The 19,535-nt window shown below is 33.2% G+C and overlaps 1 protein-coding gene across 2 annotated transcripts in view; it reads right to left on the bottom strand.

Moving 5' to 3' along the window:
• LRPPRC (leucine rich pentatricopeptide repeat containing) overlaps positions 1-19,535 on the bottom strand; it is a 92,575-nt gene that overhangs the window by 39,374 nt on the left and 33,666 nt on the right. For both annotated transcript variants that reach the window (XM_062571905.1, XM_062571906.1), the window contains exons 16-25: positions 18,776-18,833; positions 17,565-17,671; positions 17,275-17,352; positions 16,877-16,930; positions 16,004-16,117; positions 14,672-14,802; positions 13,191-13,276; positions 11,381-11,585; positions 3,384-3,508; positions 2,663-2,769 (exon numbers count right to left, since the gene is read on the bottom strand). In XM_062571905.1, coding sequence (XP_062427889.1) covers positions 2,663-2,769; positions 3,384-3,508; positions 11,381-11,585; positions 13,191-13,276; positions 14,672-14,802; positions 16,004-16,117; positions 16,877-16,930; positions 17,275-17,352; positions 17,565-17,671; positions 18,776-18,833 — 1,065 coding nt within the window. The remainder of the gene's footprint in view (positions 1-2,662; positions 2,770-3,383; positions 3,509-11,380; positions 11,586-13,190; positions 13,277-14,671; positions 14,803-16,003; positions 16,118-16,876; positions 16,931-17,274; positions 17,353-17,564; positions 17,672-18,775; positions 18,834-19,535) is intronic.

Genomic DNA, 19,535 nt, shown 5'->3' on the forward strand with positions numbered 1-19,535 from the left:
CAGATGTGTCCCCAGATCTTTCAGTCTTCTTGCTATGACAGTCTTACACAGGATGAGCTTATATACATGCATGTACAACAGCACATTTGTTACAGATCATGTATGTACACAACTCTGTGACCTAATTTTTATAATCTCACTCAAATCTTAACCCTTTTTCCATTCCTATTATTGTTACCCAGTTGTATTTTATTGAAGATTGAGACAAACTTGTTTGTCTTAGCCCAGAGCCTCAAGTTGCAAATTTTTGAAAGCAGCAGCTCTCACTAACTTTCCCCATAAGCATCCAGTGCACATCCGATTTTGACAAATGGCAGGAGTAGGCTGAGGCAGTTGTCTCCAGTGAGTAACACCTCATTTAACAGATGATATCCTCCATGGTCTTTGCTCCTGCACTTCTTAAAGAAGCCATCTTCCAGCTTCATTACTAACCCTTTAGATACTCTTATAACAAACGACATTAGTAAAATCAGTTGACCATCATAATCAGCAGTACATGATAAAAGTACATGTTGAAAGGTAATCTGTGCCTAATATGCAACAACAACTTCTAAAAATAGAAAGCAGCCCCAAATTTAATCATCTTTGCTGAATACCATTTCATAAGAAAGGAAAATAGAGAAAATCTGTGATGACCACAAATGAAGGAATTTGATTGTAGAAACCAATGGATTAAAAAAAAAAAAAAAAAAAAAAAAAAAAAGGATAAATACACACCTGGTACTCCATCTTTCACATTAGACACATTAAGGCTTCAACAATCAACCTCCCAATGAAACCAAACAAAAGCAAATAGTAAATTTGTTTCTGGATTAAAACAATAAAAGCTACCTGCTGCCTCAGCAAAATAGCAATTTTAAGAATCATTTTTCTCTTTCAGAAAAAAATTTGAAAATACTTAATATTGTTATATAATGTGCTATGTTTTATGCATATTTATATTATATATAATTCATTTTTGACACCTCATGTACTGGTAAAAATACATGCATAATATTCCTAGGCAAATTCCTGTATTCCTAAAAATACAAGAATTTAGAACTTCTTCTCAAAACCATATACAAAAGCTCAAATTCAGACTTTATGAAAGCTAAATAAGATCAGGAAATCCTAATTTAAAGAGTATAAACAGTGAAATAAAGGAGCCAAACTTCCACTTAGCCTCCAGATACAGCTTTACAACTAAGTGTATTTTAGTGGTTACTAATACTTTATGATTGATCACCAAATAATGATTATTTGCAGAGATAAACTGGTACCTATTAAAAAGAAAAAGATGTCAAAGCAAGAAAAAAAATCATAATTTGGTTACTAACCTAATCATGACTACATGACATGCAGCCATTAAAAAAAAAAAGAGTTAAGAAATTAAATACCAGTATTATTGAAGACTCAGTATCAAAGAAACAGGTGCTAAACTACACAAAGTACCAAGGTTCCTATTCATTTACTATTAATTTTATTTCCAAATTTCACCAAATTTCATTCTTCTTGTCCCTCTACATGCTTTAATCACTGTTAAAAAAAAACAAAACAAAAAAAAAAACCCAAACAAAATCAAAAAACAACAACAACCAAAAAAAACCCCCAAAACCCCAAAAGTTAGTCTGTCATCTTCTGTTAGATATTAATATGTCTATTCTTTTGCATTCTTAAGATTTCAGGAGGGCCAAAAAACCCTCTCAAAACAAAATGCCAATGCTTGCCTTCAGACGTGTTCAGCATTTTTTATAGTAGAACAATATTGTTTCAGCACAGGCCACCAAGATGATCTTCAAAGGTTTTTTGAATGCCAGAATTCTATTAGATAGCAATTCAAATAACTTGCATCTCAAATATTTGTAAGTGAATTAGGAAAAAAAACACTTTGTCTTAGGAAGGAAAAAGAATAGACAAAAAAATTAGGTCAGAATTATCTATGTACATAATACAAAAACGAAGAGGACAAAGTGCTGCCTCTCTGCAACATCCCTCCTCCCACACATGAAGTGGAAAACTTATGTAGCATTTAAAAAACATACAACTGTGTTAAGAAAAATAATCACAATCTGGGCAGACTCTGCAGCTGCCCCTTTGACTTATCAATTTCAGCAAGCACAATTTCAATCAAGTCTAGATAAAATATACTAATCCTAAATAGACCAAGTTTGTCACCTACCACTTCCTATAAGCTGCTTAGTATACTGAAAAAGAGAGAGAGAAGAAATGCTAAATTAAATGCCAAACAGTAGCAGACAGCACTTGTTTGGCTGATTAACTTGTAGACAAGCTTTACAAATAAATCTGAGCATGGTCTGCAGCAAATTAAATTCCAGTGCTTTTAAGAACAAAGAATTCCTTCGGAAAGAGGATTAGCAACTTTACACCCAGGAATGCCAGTTTAATTTAATTGTTCCACAATCCGATATTTAATATGCAAATATCATTTTGATACATAACAGTGAATTTGACAAAGTAAGGAAACAATTTCAATATACAACCAGACTGTCTCTCTTCTGAACTGTAATTATACACAATAAAGATGATTTTTTTTTTCATTACTGGAATTGAATTCTATTAACAGGAATCAGAACAAGTCTAATTAAAGGTTAAAAACTTTAAATGTTTCTAATTAAGAGTCTAAATAGCTGCATGATTAGAATACAATAGTTAAAAATCCCACCTCAATGACCTTCCTGGCCTCTTTGTATTTTCCTGTTTGCAAGAAGGCAAAGAAGAGATCATAAAGAGCCATCATGTCCCCATATTCTCTGCTTATAAAATCTGAAACTAAAGAGAGAATAAACTTCATTAATTTACTAAATATATTGAAACTTTTTAACACATAGCCAGACACTGATAGTGAGATTCTCCAAGACACACAAACTCCAAGAATAACCTATAAGGAAATAAACTTTGCAACACTAGGAAGAATTACAACATATTACATAATCCATTGTAGATTGGCAATTGAGTATATTTATTTTATTTTTTAATCAGCACTACATTTTATAGTTATTACAGTCAACAAATTAGAGAATGCCATTGTATAATCTCCCTACTTGTACAGGGCAAGGATTTCTCAACTTCACAACTATTTGAGACAGATGTGAACAAGTTGTTTCTTAACAGTAATTCGTAGATAGAAGTATTAGCACTAATCATCATTACTGATAGCTTGATGCTCTATTACCTAAACATTAAGATTCTCTATATTTAAAATTAATATGAATTTTCAACCTGAAGAAGAGAACGTAGGCATCATTTAGCTGCTTTAAGATTACACGTATACACACATACAATTTTTCTTTCATTTAAAAGAAATGATATGCAGATCATGGAAGAAAAACCACCAAAAATATTCTATATAATCAATAGGCAGGATCTGCTTATATGCAACTAACCCTTTTGCAGAAGATCAGCATCTCCTTTTTCTATCAGTCTACAGTAGATGTTATGAAGCTGCAGAATTTTACCATGCTTCTTGTAACAGTCCATTAAAGCTTCCAGAGCTGCAGGCATGTCATCCCTTGTGGAATGAAACAAAACACAAGAATAAACAACTAAATATTCGAGAAGCAAAATTTAACAGGAGTAGTGCATGCTGAATGTACTTTTATCTTGAAAATTTCAAGAAAAAATCATGCAGAAATATATAATATAAAAGAGTGGTTTTTTTAAATACACCACGGTTCATTTCAAATTGTAATATGAATTTAAAATTAAATTTATTCTTTACAGTAAACGGCTACAGGTAAAGTTTTTCTGCACACAAATACATGCATGCCAGATAGCTACAGAAATGAAACAATTACAGTTTTATCCTTAAACCTCTTCACTGTATAATTTTGAGCGCTTGATTACTGTTTACTACAAATTAATCACTATCAAAAGGTTTCAATGATACATATGTAGTTGTATTTGATTTCTGAAGTAAAATTCTTAAGTTCTACCACGTATCATGTATTGTAACAAACTAATGATTTCAGGGCAATTTCAAATTATATTTCAGACTTCTGTTTTTCTTTTTAATAAATAACATAGTGCATCTTACACTACCTCCAAATGTCTCTGTTCAGACATTTTCAACTTTCAAGCACTTTGAAATTTATCCACAGCATTTTTCAGTATAGAACTTCAGGATTTTAACTAAGTTAACCAAAGCTCTTTAGATTGCTTTATACTTGCTTCACACCTTTACAGAAAAAAAAATATTAATATTTACAAATAATCACATTGATTTCTATTTCCATGCTTTTGTTGCAATTGTGGGACTAGTATTTTTCTGTTTTACGTAAAGATCAGAATCCAAAGTATTCATTAAAAAAAAAATGTATTTTGCACTGAATTAAACAGTATATTGAGGTCCTAAAATTTTTGTTGTTTTTGTTTGCCTATATATGGCACATAGCATAGTCACAATACAGCTGTAAAGCCATAAAAATGATCAGATCACGAATTAAAAAATATATACTTTTAATACTGTAAAACATGCAACAAATAGAACTAAACCACCTAGTGCAGACCCTTCTTGAAAGGATTACAACCCAATTAAAAATAAAAGACAACTACTGAAATGTTGGTAATATGTGAAGTAATTCTTTGAAAGAGAAGATTTAACTTTAAATGAATCAAACTGAGAAGTTAAATAAAAACTGTAATAAATAGCCATAAATCAGTATGACTCCAATTTTAGATTTCAGAAGTCTTAAAGAGCAGTCGAAGCAAGGAAAAAAAAATCACTGAATATCAACAGTTAAAAGCTGTAGAAAACTTATTTAAAATAATGATTTTTGAATTCATGAAGCAAGTTTATTATTGATCAACTCAACTCCAAATTAAAATATTACTGTTAAAAATGAGCCAAACTCAGAGGTCTCTTCCTCATGTTCCAACTTCTACTGCAGCACAAATTTTGCATTTTCAAAGCATGAACTAGACTACAATAAACTACTATCTTAATTTTGAAATATTATTCTAGATGAAGAATAAAGCATAGAAGAATTAATTTTATTCAATAATACTGACATTCTGAAAATGAGCTTAAGATGATGGATTTCTACCTTATCCCCCTTACTGAGCCCTGTTTACAGTGCATCTTCTGGCACCCCATGGAGTCATTTGAATTTTTGTCATTTGGGGTGAAGACTAAATTACAGGTTAATTTCAAAACTGCAAGTAGATGTTGCAGGCTAGATTACTGTCATAAAAGAGAAATACTATGGTAGTTACCATAGACAGATATAAAGCTTTATATAATCAGTATTTTTCTCCTGCTTTAGATGCAAGTTAATATCTTAAAAAATAGTTTTACAGAAAACTACTCAATTTCTAAGAAGACACAACAACATTTATACGTTCAAATTAAAGTTTTCAATGATAAATTTAGCTCTTCAGATTGATGCTCAAACTGCCATAGTATTGTCTCGTCTGTATTCCTAAAGGATTAAAGTGACTGTTTTTAGGTCAAAGCTATCAATAAATGAATGAATAATTAGAATGTCAATCAAACAGGAACATTAAGAGTCTTCTAGACTCTAAATGTATACTTCTGAAGGCATTAATACTATATGCACAGAGAAAAAACTCAGCAAAGGACTGATATAACAAAATGAAATGTTCTTGTTACTGGTACTTACTGCTCAAAGGCTCACGAGTAAATCTGCATCTAAGGAGGTCAGTATATTATGCACCAATTTACTAGACATTTTTTTTTAATCTATAGAGATCTGATACATTTGTTCAGCTGCATGCAGGCAACCAACCATCCATCCAATGCTAGAGAACAGCATTTATAAAACAGATAAATTAGAAAAATGGCAATGAATACTTATAAATCCATAAAAGATGCAGCAGCTCAGTCTTCAAAAAGAAATTGTGCCTACTACTACCGAAAGAATAAAAAGCATCAAGCTTATGTTTATGCTTGAGTTGATATGATTTACTCAAACTGCAATATTTCTTAATTGTCACAAACTGCAATTAAGGCCAATAGCATGGGAGTATGGTACCAACAACTACTTTTGCAAGAAGTTTACAATCCTGTTAGAAAAGCTGAATGACAATTAGGAATTCACTTCAGGTTTCAAATGTCAAGTATAGATAAAATTTGAATGATTCATGTTATTATTCATGAACTTTAAAAAAATGCACAAAAAAATTCCATAGTTTAACAAAATGGTATTGAGACATGAAGATTTTAAGCTAATAAAAAGTCGAACGCTTCAAAATGTTTGGCCATCTTTCTGTACAAACTTATGTATGTTTGTAAGTATCACTAACTAGGTTAAATGCCTGGTCCAGAATTACCGTTTAACTGATATGGATCAAGGCACAAAAGAAATAAAGCCCTAACCAAATACTCAGTCATGCTGGAAAATCCAGCTTCCAATGGCAGCCTCTACAAAATGGTATTTAAAAATAGGAAGACATATGATTCATGCTACACTTTGAATGAGCTAGATACTACTGGAGTTTTCTTTCAGTTACTCACAGATGTAATCTATTCAAGGTTAGTACCTGTTACACTTACAGATTTTATGTATTTTTAGATGTTTCAATGAGGGGAGGGGGAAAGATAGACTATCTTCTATTGACAGCAGGAGCTTCAGTCCTATCACTATTATGCTTGACCCTTACATAAGCAGGAAAGAATCCTAATTTGGCTTCATTTTTCAACTAAGTTGCCTCTATGGTTAAGACTACAGAAGTTTTCAGATACACTTTCTGTTTTAAGATGCCTATGAAGTCCTAGGTACTACGGGCACAATTATGCAGAGTATCTGCACGGGCAATTTTACTCACACACAGAAAAGCTATCTGAACAGACCAAATTATTCAGGTGTCTCAGCGTTTGCAGAACACGCTCAATAGCAAGACTGGATATACATCTGCGGATGTAACATCGCCCTTCAGTTTCAACAAATCACTCCCCTCTTGCTTCAAAAATGCATCACTAAATCTAACCCTTTTAATAGTAATAAACAACTGCCCCAACCAGAGAGTCTGCCTGATAAAAATAAGACTCCAAATATTGATTTTAATTGGAATGAAGTGCTGCAACATTATGCATAAAGCTTTAGTGAAGTGGCAATTTACCTAAGGGGTTTACTGATTGAAAAGCTCTCAAACCTGGAATCACTGGAGAGGGAGAAGGAGAAAAAAAAAAAAAAAAAAAAAAAAAAAGGGACTCTGGGGTGGGGGTGGTGGATAGACTGGTAAAACAAATCCCTCTACAAATCTGAAGCAGATGTTAGTGCGGAGGGAAATCAATTCAGCAAGGTACAATCAGCTTTACAAAAATTATTCTGTTAAAAGAGAACGGGCTCTTGAAAGAGCTAAATGTTTTTCTGTTCATTTGCTATACTAAGGAATCTTCAAGGAGACTGGTGTTGCAATTACAACTAATCCTCCCCAAAAAATTAACTGTGTTGAAGGCTTTGTAATTTCCCTAGGTACAATTTAGCTGTCACTTACTTTAAAATTTACTCAAACATGCGTTCCGAACAGCACTAACTTCACATGTCAAGTGCTTTCCAGCCAATTGAGTCTAAACTGGAAGTCGGTGTTAAACAACTGAATGATTAGACAAGATAGCTCATTTCCCTGCTCTTTTGTTCAGAATAAAATGCCACATTTACATTATCAGACTCAACAGGATTTTCTGACAGAGGGAGAAAAAACCCTACTGAACACTGTCCGTACTAAGCACATGAAGCCTGTCATTTACCAATCATCCTTCAAAAAGCAATAGCCATGAATGTAACTTAATTACGACCCAATGATCCTTGACGAAAAATCATCTTATCACTGTCCTGTCCCCATAGGGCAAATGAGACACATTTGTCCTTTGGCACTGATGATGCTAAATTCTTAATTGCAATAATGGAGTAAGAGAGCCAAGCATCCTTAATTTCGTTGCAGCATTTAAAGAGTTTTAATGCAAATATTTGAAATAAAGCTGCTAAAAGTTAGAAAAAACTGTCCCTGGTACAGATGATTTTTTCCCAAAGTTATCACGTAATTTTTAAAGTGGATTATTTTTAAAAGTTTAAATGTCAATCAACTTTTATGTGTTACAGAATCATTTCAAACAAAATCACATACGAATTTAACTCTGAAACCAAGACAAGAAAAATGGTCAAGACACCAGATCCACGCTACATCCACACATGCACTACATGAGAAACTTAGTAAATGTGTGTTTATATAAAATTAATAAACCAGCACACAGTGCTCAAATGGACAACACAGTATTAAAATGCATTGATCATTTTAAAAGAAATACAATCCAGTTGTATACTGACTTGAGCTATAGAATATTTTATTCGTACAGTCTGTAATGTTTTCACATTAAGTTTTCATGCAAGTTTTCTTCTTATCTGCTAAGAGCACTGCTGATACAGTGAATGTGTAAATTTCAGACATGAGGTTCTTGTTTCTTTAATCTCAGAGATTATATTATACAGGGAAAGCAGAAGCAAACTTATGTCAATGAAAAGATAGAAACTGCATCAAGCTTTTAAAATGTGTATTCCTATTTTTGGCTGCATAAAAGTTAGCTGGTGTAGCTGTCTTGGAAGAAAAGAAAATATAATCGGTAGATGTTGCATCTGCCTAATTTCTCCTCCTGTAAACAGAGATCACCAAAGCACTGTATAGCACAGCAGCAGATGAGCTTCACAAACCTCTTCAGGTTTGTAAACCTGCTTGCATTTGAACAGGATTCCCCTAATAGTTGAAATAGAAGGTAAAGAGAAAACCTACCACTCTTAAAGCCAGTAGAATATTCATTCGGTATAGGTAACACAGCTTTTGCCTTTATCAGCAGTTGGAAGAATCAGTTCAAACATAAGACAAAGTGCAAGCTCTTCCTATTCTTATAGACTTTAAAAAGCTTGCTCAAAGTTAAGTCTTCTTAATGAAGATTTTTTTGTCACACTATCCAAGGCAGGCTTATCATCTTGGATGATAGACCAACATTTCACATGTGGTCTGCTTCATTATTGTTTTCTGCAATTTCACCATTTCTTCAGAAATTGATTCAGACTCATGAATAAAAGATCATACAATTGAGGGCAGTTGATTTTTTTTTCCAAGTAAATTTAGGGAAATAAATAAGTGAGAATGATTTCTTTCTCTAGTTATTAAGTTAAATATTACACAAAATGTCAAAGGCAAAGTGGCCATTCTACTAGAAAACTAAACTTCGTAACCTTTTGTCAACTGATTTCTTTTCTGTGTTTTATTGCAAATTGTTACTCTTAACATGCACTAGAATGTCACGAGAATCTCCAACTCTTCTTGACTGAGTACAGACAACAGGAGTAGCCATAAGCATTTTAGACCGATGCTTGTAGGAGTGTTCAAAAACAAATCAGAGATTCCTTTACAAGCAATTTAAAAGTTAAATCTGAAATAAATTAACAAAACAAAACACTAGCATAACCACTTCTCTGGAACGTGAAAAAAATCCCAGAGCTGATTTCAGAGGCAAGCTGAACACCTGCACCTAAATGACATTTTCACATGATTCTTGAGCTGTAGCACAGCAAATAGTAGAGTGCTCCTGCTAGAAGAAATGACTAACACTTATTTCAGTCAGTCAACTTCCAAAAACTTTTATGTTCTGTGACAGAAAAATCAGTGAATTTCAGTTATTTTTCTCAAGCAAACTGTGACAAAAGCTTCTCCCTTCTGTTCTGCTTAATGTTAGAGAGGAAGCAGGATCTTTCTACTCATAAGGGAAAAAAAACATGAAATGAACTTACTTCATGTTGTATTTATATATATATATATGATACGTACTAAGAATTATACAGGTGAGTATCAATGACTTATATCCAAACAGTTCCACAGTATCGAATTAATTCCTCTAAAAAGTCTATTCTTATCAAATGTTTTTTCCCCCCTTCAAGTTTTACCAAATTTTAAAAACCTAAAATAGTAGAGAATCAGCACTCTTTATGGTTTGCCTTTGCATCCACAAATGATCGCATCTTTATTTACATCATCATATACTAGTTCCCAAGAGAGACAAATCCAGTAGTACCATGTACAACTCTGCATGTCAATGTGCATAAACCAATTACATAAAATGCAACTGCTTTTACTACATGCTACAAGCGTAATATCAGATATTTTTCTGGCACATCGGTTACATATGACTGCAATTAAATTACTTCCATAAACATCTGCCTCCTCCTGTGATCTAAGGCAGTGCTGCAAACTAAAAAGGTATACGCTATACATTCATATTGATGGACCAATTCATTAAAACACTATTTTTAAAAGAGGATGCACATGCAGCCAACAGTTTGTGACATTGTGATAAACATTCTTAATACAAAAAAAAATTAACACTTTGCATGCCCAGAACACTGAGAAGAATTAAAAATCTAGATCTCTGTGTTGTTAACAGAGAAACATTAACATGCATCTTTGAGGCTGACTTACAAATATGGTGTTACGAAAAGTTCACTAATTTCAAAGGCATTATATTTAAAATTAAGCCAAGGAACCTCACTGGAAATACACGAACCAAACTGGAAGAGAGCAATCAGCTGCACTAGCTGTAAGAAATTAAAATCCAACAGCTGTAAAAATGATATGCTAAGAAAAAAAAATATTCTGCATTTTGTAGAGAAAGCAGAAAGGGTTTCTTGGCCCGGTTTCAATAAGAAAGCGTTATATAGTTCATACATTCATTAATTCAAATGTTGTACACCTCAATGAAAAAGTTATGCAAAAGGAACATACCACAGGAATTATGTATACCCCTTGCCAGGATGAGTATATGGACTTCCTTTCCTTGTACCAAAGGTATGAATGGAAAAACCACAACAGCCAAACCAGACAGCACTTATTTCAAACTTCAAATTCAGCAATATATGGTCTTCTAGCATTAACATCAGATTATTTGAATAATTATGTGAATTAAGAGTATTTCAGTGTCCAAGAAATGCCCTAAGATCTACTGTATTGTACAGCAAAATAATGCTGTTTTGATTATTCTTGTGACAAGAGCTGAGACTATACCTACCATACTCCGATTAACTATTCCGTCAAACAGGCTTAAAATCCCCAGCTTTAGAAATTTGTAAGCATATTTCAGTACAATCAAATGATCTTTGACACATCCATAAAACACAGCTGTAGTTCCCATACAGATACCATGATGTGATGTGTAACACTGATGAAACCCTATCTAACTTACAAATACATACTCATTCATCATTGCATTCCTAGCTCACTTAAGTTGTACATGTGTGTGCATGCGCGTGTTTATGTACGGAGCACCTTCAAACATGAACGTGCAGCTGTATGTAACATACACAGGTCGATTAATGTAAATAAATACTATAACATGACTTGTTTCATATCAAGCCCAACCACAGCTTACTTTTCAAGATGAACCGTAATCAGAGGAGAATACAGGACAGCAGCTTCTGCCAATCCGAGGGTCACAATGGTCTCATGTAACCGATTCACTGTTTCAACTTCACCTCGCATGGCTGCAGCATTAAGAATGCGGAAAAAAGATGCAACTGTTCTATCTGTGATAGAAACATCCTTCTCTTTCATCTCCTTTAGAACATTAATAGCATCTACAATGAAACAACACAAAAGACCCTTAGGTAATTTCATGTAGGGAAAACAAACTGCTATTAAAACAGCATTTCAAACCCAGCAGGAATGTAAATTCTGGCGTATAATGCCGATTTCAAGTTAATTACTACTTGCATTTCTAAACGAGACTACAATTATAAATCCACAATAGCATGGTTTTATCATTTTGCTGCAACTTTGACTACAAATTATAGATAGGAACTGTGTGCCCACTTTGCACCACATAACCCTGTATAGTCTGCCCTATAGCTGCAAGATTCTACTAAATGGATGCTTTTATCATTCAATGCTAACATCTGCTAAATCACTCCATTGTTTCTTCGGCAGATGGCTTGTCACGAGGCCAGATAATAAAGATATGTTTACACTGTATATACAGCCAGACTAATGGTCTGATACCGATAGGGCCTGTTTGCTGTGTCGATACTAATTAGCCGAGGAGAGCCAATGAAAGCTTTCTAACAGACTGCATGTTAAAACATTAGGTTCATTAAGCTTCATTAGTAAGGCAGAAACAAACATTTTGGTATACGGAATAAGTGCATTTTTATAATGTTCTTAATTATTGCATAGAAGGAATGTTTTGACCACTTTACATTTGGCTACATTTATGAATTGTTTTATTTTCAGAGGGACATTTGTACTCTTAAAAGCAAGCTAATCTTTTCAAACTGCTTTAATGCAGAGGTGGTCATGATCTGATTTATTATGATTTGGAAAAGGTCAGCTTTGTTGATTATTTTTCTAACAATAACCCTAATAAGTGGCATAGACAAATTTCTAAAAGAGCTGACAAGAAAAAAAAAATGCCAAACATTAACTGTTTATTTTATTGTTTTACATAAAATCATTAAATTTTCATATTAGTCTTGGTCTGTGTTCTTATTGCGTGAGATCCTGTACAAAAACACAGAACTCAATATTTAGAATAATCTTTTACAGTTGATTAGAACCTAAATTTAAGATTAACAAAATCATGTAAACTATAGAAGTTACTTTATAGTAAACTACAAAAATTATAGAAGAGCTTAATGCAAAGATCTAGAAATCCAGAAATAGGCATAGGTTGCAGGACACTGATTTAGCAAAATTTATAGGCAGTTTGACTTAAAATTCAATTAAAAGACATTTTATAAAGTATATATTTTTATGTTTTTTTAAAGTTAAATGATTTTTTTGCAGTACTTGCCTCTTACAAGAAGGTTATGTTTATAGGTTTTATGTTCAGCCTTCAGACCTTCTTAAGCAAAAACAAAGCCATTAGTCTAGGCACATATGCAATTTGTGCCATAAGTCATGATCTTCAAACTCAATCCAAACAGCAATGCTAATAAAAACTAGCTGCAGAAATGCAAAAAGCACTGAGCTGTGCAAATGTAAATGACAAGCTTGCCAATCCATTAAAACTAATGGCCTGCACTGTCCAAGCATCTCTGGCTGAATTCACATGCAAATTTGTATGCAAAATGTTCAAGCACTTTACAGGACATGATATACCATTAATATCAACTCATATTTTTTATTCTTCAAGCAAGATACCTTTATTACATAGCACAAATATACAATGAAAGCAAATGTATTACCTTCTAGTCTGCCATGTTTTCCTAACACTTCTACCAGTGCTACGTACTTCCCAGTGTCAAGAGCAACAGGTGAATTCTTAGGGAAGCTAGAAATTAAACATTAGGAACTGTATCATCAGAAGCTTACATTTTCTGGATTCACCCTAAGTCTTTATTTTAAAAACTACATAACAAAAAAATAGCATTAAGAGCTAAAAGGAAAAATCTGATACGCTTTAAAAGATGTATCATTAAACTGCAATTAGAAAATATTTTCCATACACACACATACACTTGTCCCCAAAAGCCCCAAACTTCAGAAATCTTTTAAAGACCCAAGTGGCTTTATTACTTGTTTGGTAGTTGCTGCATAAGCAGCCTGAGAAGAAAATTCAGTCCACAGGAGTGGGGCAGGGCATTATTCTTTATTAAAACGAAAAGAACAGGAAGCTATTCATCTACGGTAACACATTAAAGGTTATTATCTGAATGTTACTGCGAGGTATTTGTTTTCTTTTCCCCAGAAGTTTTAAAATTATTTCTTTTATTGCTCTCCTTGCAACATTTCAAAAAGTTACTTCACAATAAGCTAAGCTCAAGGCGGACTAATAAAAATACGGGCAACTGAAATGAAGCTCCAATGTATGACTCAACTTTACTGCATAAAATCTCACTTTAGGGATTGTGCAAGAGTGATAGTACACAACTAAAGTCAATACAAATTACTGTATGTAGAGTGGTATTTTTTTTTTAATATACACAGCTCAGTCATTTCACATGATTTCATACACTAGCAAAGTTCTTACGTAATGAGCCTGTACCCTATTATAAAACCAAAGTAAATACTTTGCGTGTGCACATGGGGGAGAGAAAATCTGGAGATAACATGCAACTTTTTATTCATTGTATCATCAGACCAGATAGGAGTTTTCAAGAGAAGAGGAAGGGGCAAATGGAAGGATGATATGTAAAATTTGCTCCAGGATATAATCACACATAGCATGTTTTAGCTGGGAGATAATTTTCACAGTGAAGATATAAAGCTCTGAAACAAAAAATTAAAATGGAATGCTTGTTGACAGTCTTAAAATACATAATGTCATTTAAAAACACTGCCATTCTAAACGTAATACAGGTGCAATATATTCTGAACACATTTTAGGTGCTATTCTAAAACATAATACAGGTGCAGATTTTTTAAGCTGAACTTCAATTTAGAAGCTACATATGTTTAAAACAAAAACAGAACATAGCAATTTGCGCTCTCCCCTCCCCCCCTTTTTAAAGGTAATTAATGACCACACAAAATAGCTGTTTCTGATGTTCAATTATACTAAGTAAATTTCTTTCAAAAAAAATCTTGACTGTTTTAAATGCACATACATTGGTGGGGAAAACTAATTAAAAATGGATGAGAGGGTTAATACTCAACCTACTTAATTCAACAAGGTCTGTGTATCAGCATAAATCTCTGTGACATGTTTCAGTGCCGGTGTACTTACACTTTTTCTTTCAGGTTCATTGCATCTTCTACGTTATCATGTCGACAGCACAAATTTATTAAGGCTGCATAGCCACCGACAACCATGTCCGGTTCATATTTGGCTTGCACTTCAAGGGCTTTTTGCATATTCTAAAAAAGGAACAAAGCAAAGATATGAACTGGAGGAAAAGTCAATATGACATTATGAATCCTAGACATTCAATGTGCAGTTACATGACTACTTTAGTCTTTTTAATAGTAGATGATCACATTTGAAAATACAAAGCTATATCGTTCTAGCAAATTTTCAGAGTGAGAGTTATTTTATGGAAACTTAGCTCTTCATTTCTAAAACATCCTTTCAGTTAAATGGAAAGTAGATTTCAAAGCAAATTTTCTTGGTTTAGTTAACATTCTAACATGCTTTAATGTAACACATTTTTGTTCACTCGCATATTAACACCATAAACATGATTAATCCAAACTCTAAAATAGATCTATCTAGAATTCACAACATTGATTTTTACCTGGTGCACAGCCAAGCATAAAACAAAATTACTTTTTAAAAGAACAATAAACCAGTTAATGATCCCATCGATAGCTTTTTTATTCCCCTCTTATGTTCTATTCATACATTTGACCACTTTTAACTTACAATGGCATTTGCTTCTAGCCTTATTTCATATGCAAAATCATAAATACAGGCAGCTGAAAAATCACTGTCTATAAATTGTATTTTTAGTAACAGAATATTGTGCTATCATGTTCATGACTGTTACGGTTCCTACATATATATACAGCTTTGCAGGCAGGCTCATACAGAACAAGAAACTGAACGTAAGTGTGGTGATACCCCACAAATTACAGACACACACTAAATGAATGTAAACTACAGCTGGACGCCTGCCGAATGAAGGCAAGAGACCCTTTATCTCAGAAGAGCTTTCCTCCTGCAGGAAAATGGAATTTCAATCCCTGCATTAACAACCTAGTAATATTTGAATTGCAAATGACTAGTGCATGTATCAGTTGCTTGACAATCTAGATATTAGAGACCGGAGCCATGGCTTGAAAGGACATTTGGCATGTATGATAAACCTATCACAGCTGTTACTATCATTCACTTTGCAGATTATTGTAAACAAACTTCAGCAACCCCAAAACATGCCATTCAAGGTGTTGTTGAAATTAGTTAACCTTTTGATTTAATTGCTTTTTGCACTTATGTTTGATTTATAAGCATCAAACCATGAAACCTCAAGCACCGCACTTGTCTATCCATAATAGTCATTTATGTCCCTTTAAAAATATAGCTATGTGTTTGCAATTATCACTGTATTGCTTAAGATACCTCTTCTTCACAAAGAGCGTGTATGAGTTGTTTCAAGACATCTGTAATAGGCTGGTTTTCAGCTTTTCGCTTTTCTAGTTTCGTCTCCAAAGTAGACACGTCAGATTTAGCACTCTAAATGGAGGTAACAGAAAGAATGTCAATTACTAAACAGCCTTCCCCTGAACAACTTGTCGGATCACTTTAATAAAAGACAGACAAAATAATCCTCTTTCATATTATAAGAAAATTTTAATCATGTATGATTCTTTTATCTGTTTAAGTAGTACATACTAATTGAATATTTCAGTCAGAATATAGTTTAAAAAATTAAGTAACATATCTACAAAGGTTCAACACTACTATTTCACTCATATTAAGCTCTTTGTGTTCAGGGAAGTAGGGTATAGAAGCCCGGTTCCTCTTCCATCTCTACTCTGCTCAGATCAGAACTGTAAAGGCTTGAGACTCCGCCATTAGTAGCGGTGTAGTTTTCTACAGCTCCTGCCACTCAGGTGATCAGTGTAATTTACAAGTATGAATTAAGCTTCACACCACCACTGTTAACTAAGTAGAACATTAAAATACACACACACACACACACATATATTTATTTATATATATATGTATACACATACACACATTATTTACCAGATAGAGAAACTGAGGCACAAAACTTCAGTCAATTCCAATATCAAGCATCAGGTCTATATGAAAATCTGGATACTCTTTATTCCTATTCTGGAAAGTAACCTCTCAACTTTAAGTGGCAGATTTAAATAATGTTAACATACTACTGTGACCTAAAAGCTATTGATTACCCTTCATATCCACATCCAAACATTATTACTACAGCAAAAAAAAAGAAGTGTAGCTTTTGGTGAATTTACTTACTTCTGGAATGTTATCAGTTGACAGATTTTTTTTATGAAGTAATAACCTTGCATCCTAAAACGCAGTAAGACATAAGACATCACTAATCCAAGAAAAATGTTCACTTTATATGTAAGCATATACGAAAAATGCTGTCCCGTTAATTCTATAATTATGTCTAAAAAGAATACTGTATTTTGCAACATTACTCACTTGACTTGAAATAGTACTTTCAAATGTATTTCTAAAACTTTCACGTGAGAATAAAAATAATTTCAACAGTTAATGAAGAATTACAGAAAGGTTAAAAGGCTTACATATAATCATCACAGTTACATATTTTGCAAAGGAGAATATATTCATAGAGCACACATACTCCATTTTTTAATCTTCAAAGTAATTGCCATAGAAGCACAGACCTTAATTAATTCAGGAACTTGAGAGGAGTCCAGCAGTCTGCAAATGCCGCTGTAGTGGGTTGTAGGGATAACTATATTCTGTACCAAGAGGTGGGGAAAAAATTATATGAGTTTTGAAACACAACCAAACTGAAATTTGTCTAACAGAAATTATCTCAGACGTAATTCAAGTCTCCAGCTCTTGTATGTCATTGAGAAGTGGTCTGGTTGTACTTAAAAGCAGCAATTTCAAATCTAATAGATACATGTCAGGCAGGACAGGCATTATGTAGCAAAAAATGAAATGGTACCATCTTCTTCAGCTGATGGAAGTATTGTCTCAAACGCTCCTCCTTGGCCTGTACTTCTGAGTCACTCATGCTGTCAATCAAGTGATAAAGAAAATAGCCAACAGCTTCTGTGGAAAAAAACAAGAGAAAGCATTCCACTAAAATTACTGAGACTGTCATGTTATCAAGATTAATTTATAAGAAATCATTTTGGTGTGAGATGTCACCCTGATGAGAGGCTCTGAAATGGCAACAATGATCACTGAGGCATAGAGATTATGTGGTTTGGGAGCACATATCTAACTGGTGAGTGAAAGGAATATTAATTATTTTCAGACCCAGTGACAGCTTTTCAGTACAGAATCTTACTTCAATCTATTTTTTCCACTACTGTGTGACAGAAGTGGTACTGCCCAAGGCCTTCCCCCCCTTTCCTGCCCACTACCCCAAATAGTTGCCACAAATATTTTGTCATTGCTCAAAAGAAAAAACAGAATTCTAACACTTTGCATATTTATTCTGTATATTTTAATGTAGCTTGGTAATGGAATACAACAGCTAAATATTGTAATATAAAACAAAAATATTATTTTAACTATAAGGTCAAGTAATACTGAAGGAGTTACCTATCAGCTAATGCAAGTCAATATTATCAAATTTTAGCATACGATACTAAAGTTCTTATCTATTCAAGTATAAAATATATGAGGTCTTACTATTCAAGAATACTAAGAGCATCAATTGCTTTTTTTCGCAGGTTAGCTTTCCCCATAAAAAAAAAAACCCTCTGACAGGAGGGAAAAACTGTTTTTTTAAATACAGTTTATATGAAAAAGCATACTTGCTACAAAATAGTAGATTGGTGATGTTAAGTACCATTTTGCTTCACAAAATCTAAAGAGCTACCAAAGGTAAGACTAAATGGAAAGACTGCATTTTGTGTGTGTGTGTTTATACACTGATATTCTGTTCATTCTAAATCTCTCTTTCAGTTAATATATTTAAAAAAAATAGTTATCAGCTAGATTTGCTTATAATTTGAGAACGAAGAGATCTCATGGATCTCACAAAATATGCTCTGATTATTAGGATAAGGATTTTACCCAGCATGTTTTCAAATTTCACTTTCAAAAAGAAGCAATCAGTGTTTACTGTTGTAATCTCTCAAACCCATCATTACACAGAAGAACGGATTTGTGGATAAGTTACAATCATAGAAATTGAAACTCTACCAGTTGGTCCTGGAGGCGTCAGGCAATAACGTTCATCCTTGTACAACAGTTCTGTTATCTGGTAAGACAGAATAATCGTACATTGCAGCCAAAAGAAGCAAGCAAGGACAAATAGTATCTGAAATTGAATTCTCAAAATAATAAAGCATCTCTCTGCTAAGGTATTATTCTTTACCACATCATAGTAATTCACTAAAAAATACAAGGAAGTTTTCTTTTGTAAATAATAGTTTTTTCTTAAAAAAATGTATTGCAAACCGAAACACTTTCTGAGGTATGACAGCAAGACAGACACTCTACTATTCTGTTTATGTATCTCATTCTACAGAAAGTTAGCAATCGTAAGACATTGCTTATAGTAAATATTAACCAGTGTCACTCCTGGAGATGCTATAATTATTTTCCAATTTACCAGAAGGCTGAAATTGGCCCATAAAGCTTTTCTTTTTATATTTTTAAAGAAGCAAATTCACAAAGAAGAACCTGGTTTACCTGCTCTACCAAATAAAACTAGTATAGTTGTTTTAAATAAGTATAATTTTGAATGACAAAATATGTCCCCATAAGAATTAATTGCATTCTTTATATTTTAACTAAATTTAGCATCTGTTCCATCAGTCTTATACAGATTGAAGGAACAGGTTGATTTTACTTCATCTGAAAAAAAGGGGAAAAAAAAGTCTTTACCCTAGAGCCTTCACCTTCTACATGCAAGTGCTTAAGCTAAACCATATCACATTTTAAAAATCCATTTAACTGT

Source organism: Rhea pennata, chromosome 3, assembly GCF_028389875.1.
Source record: "Rhea pennata isolate bPtePen1 chromosome 3, bPtePen1.pri, whole genome shotgun sequence".
Taxonomy (NCBI): Eukaryota; Metazoa; Chordata; class Aves; order Rheiformes; family Rheidae; genus Rhea; species Rhea pennata.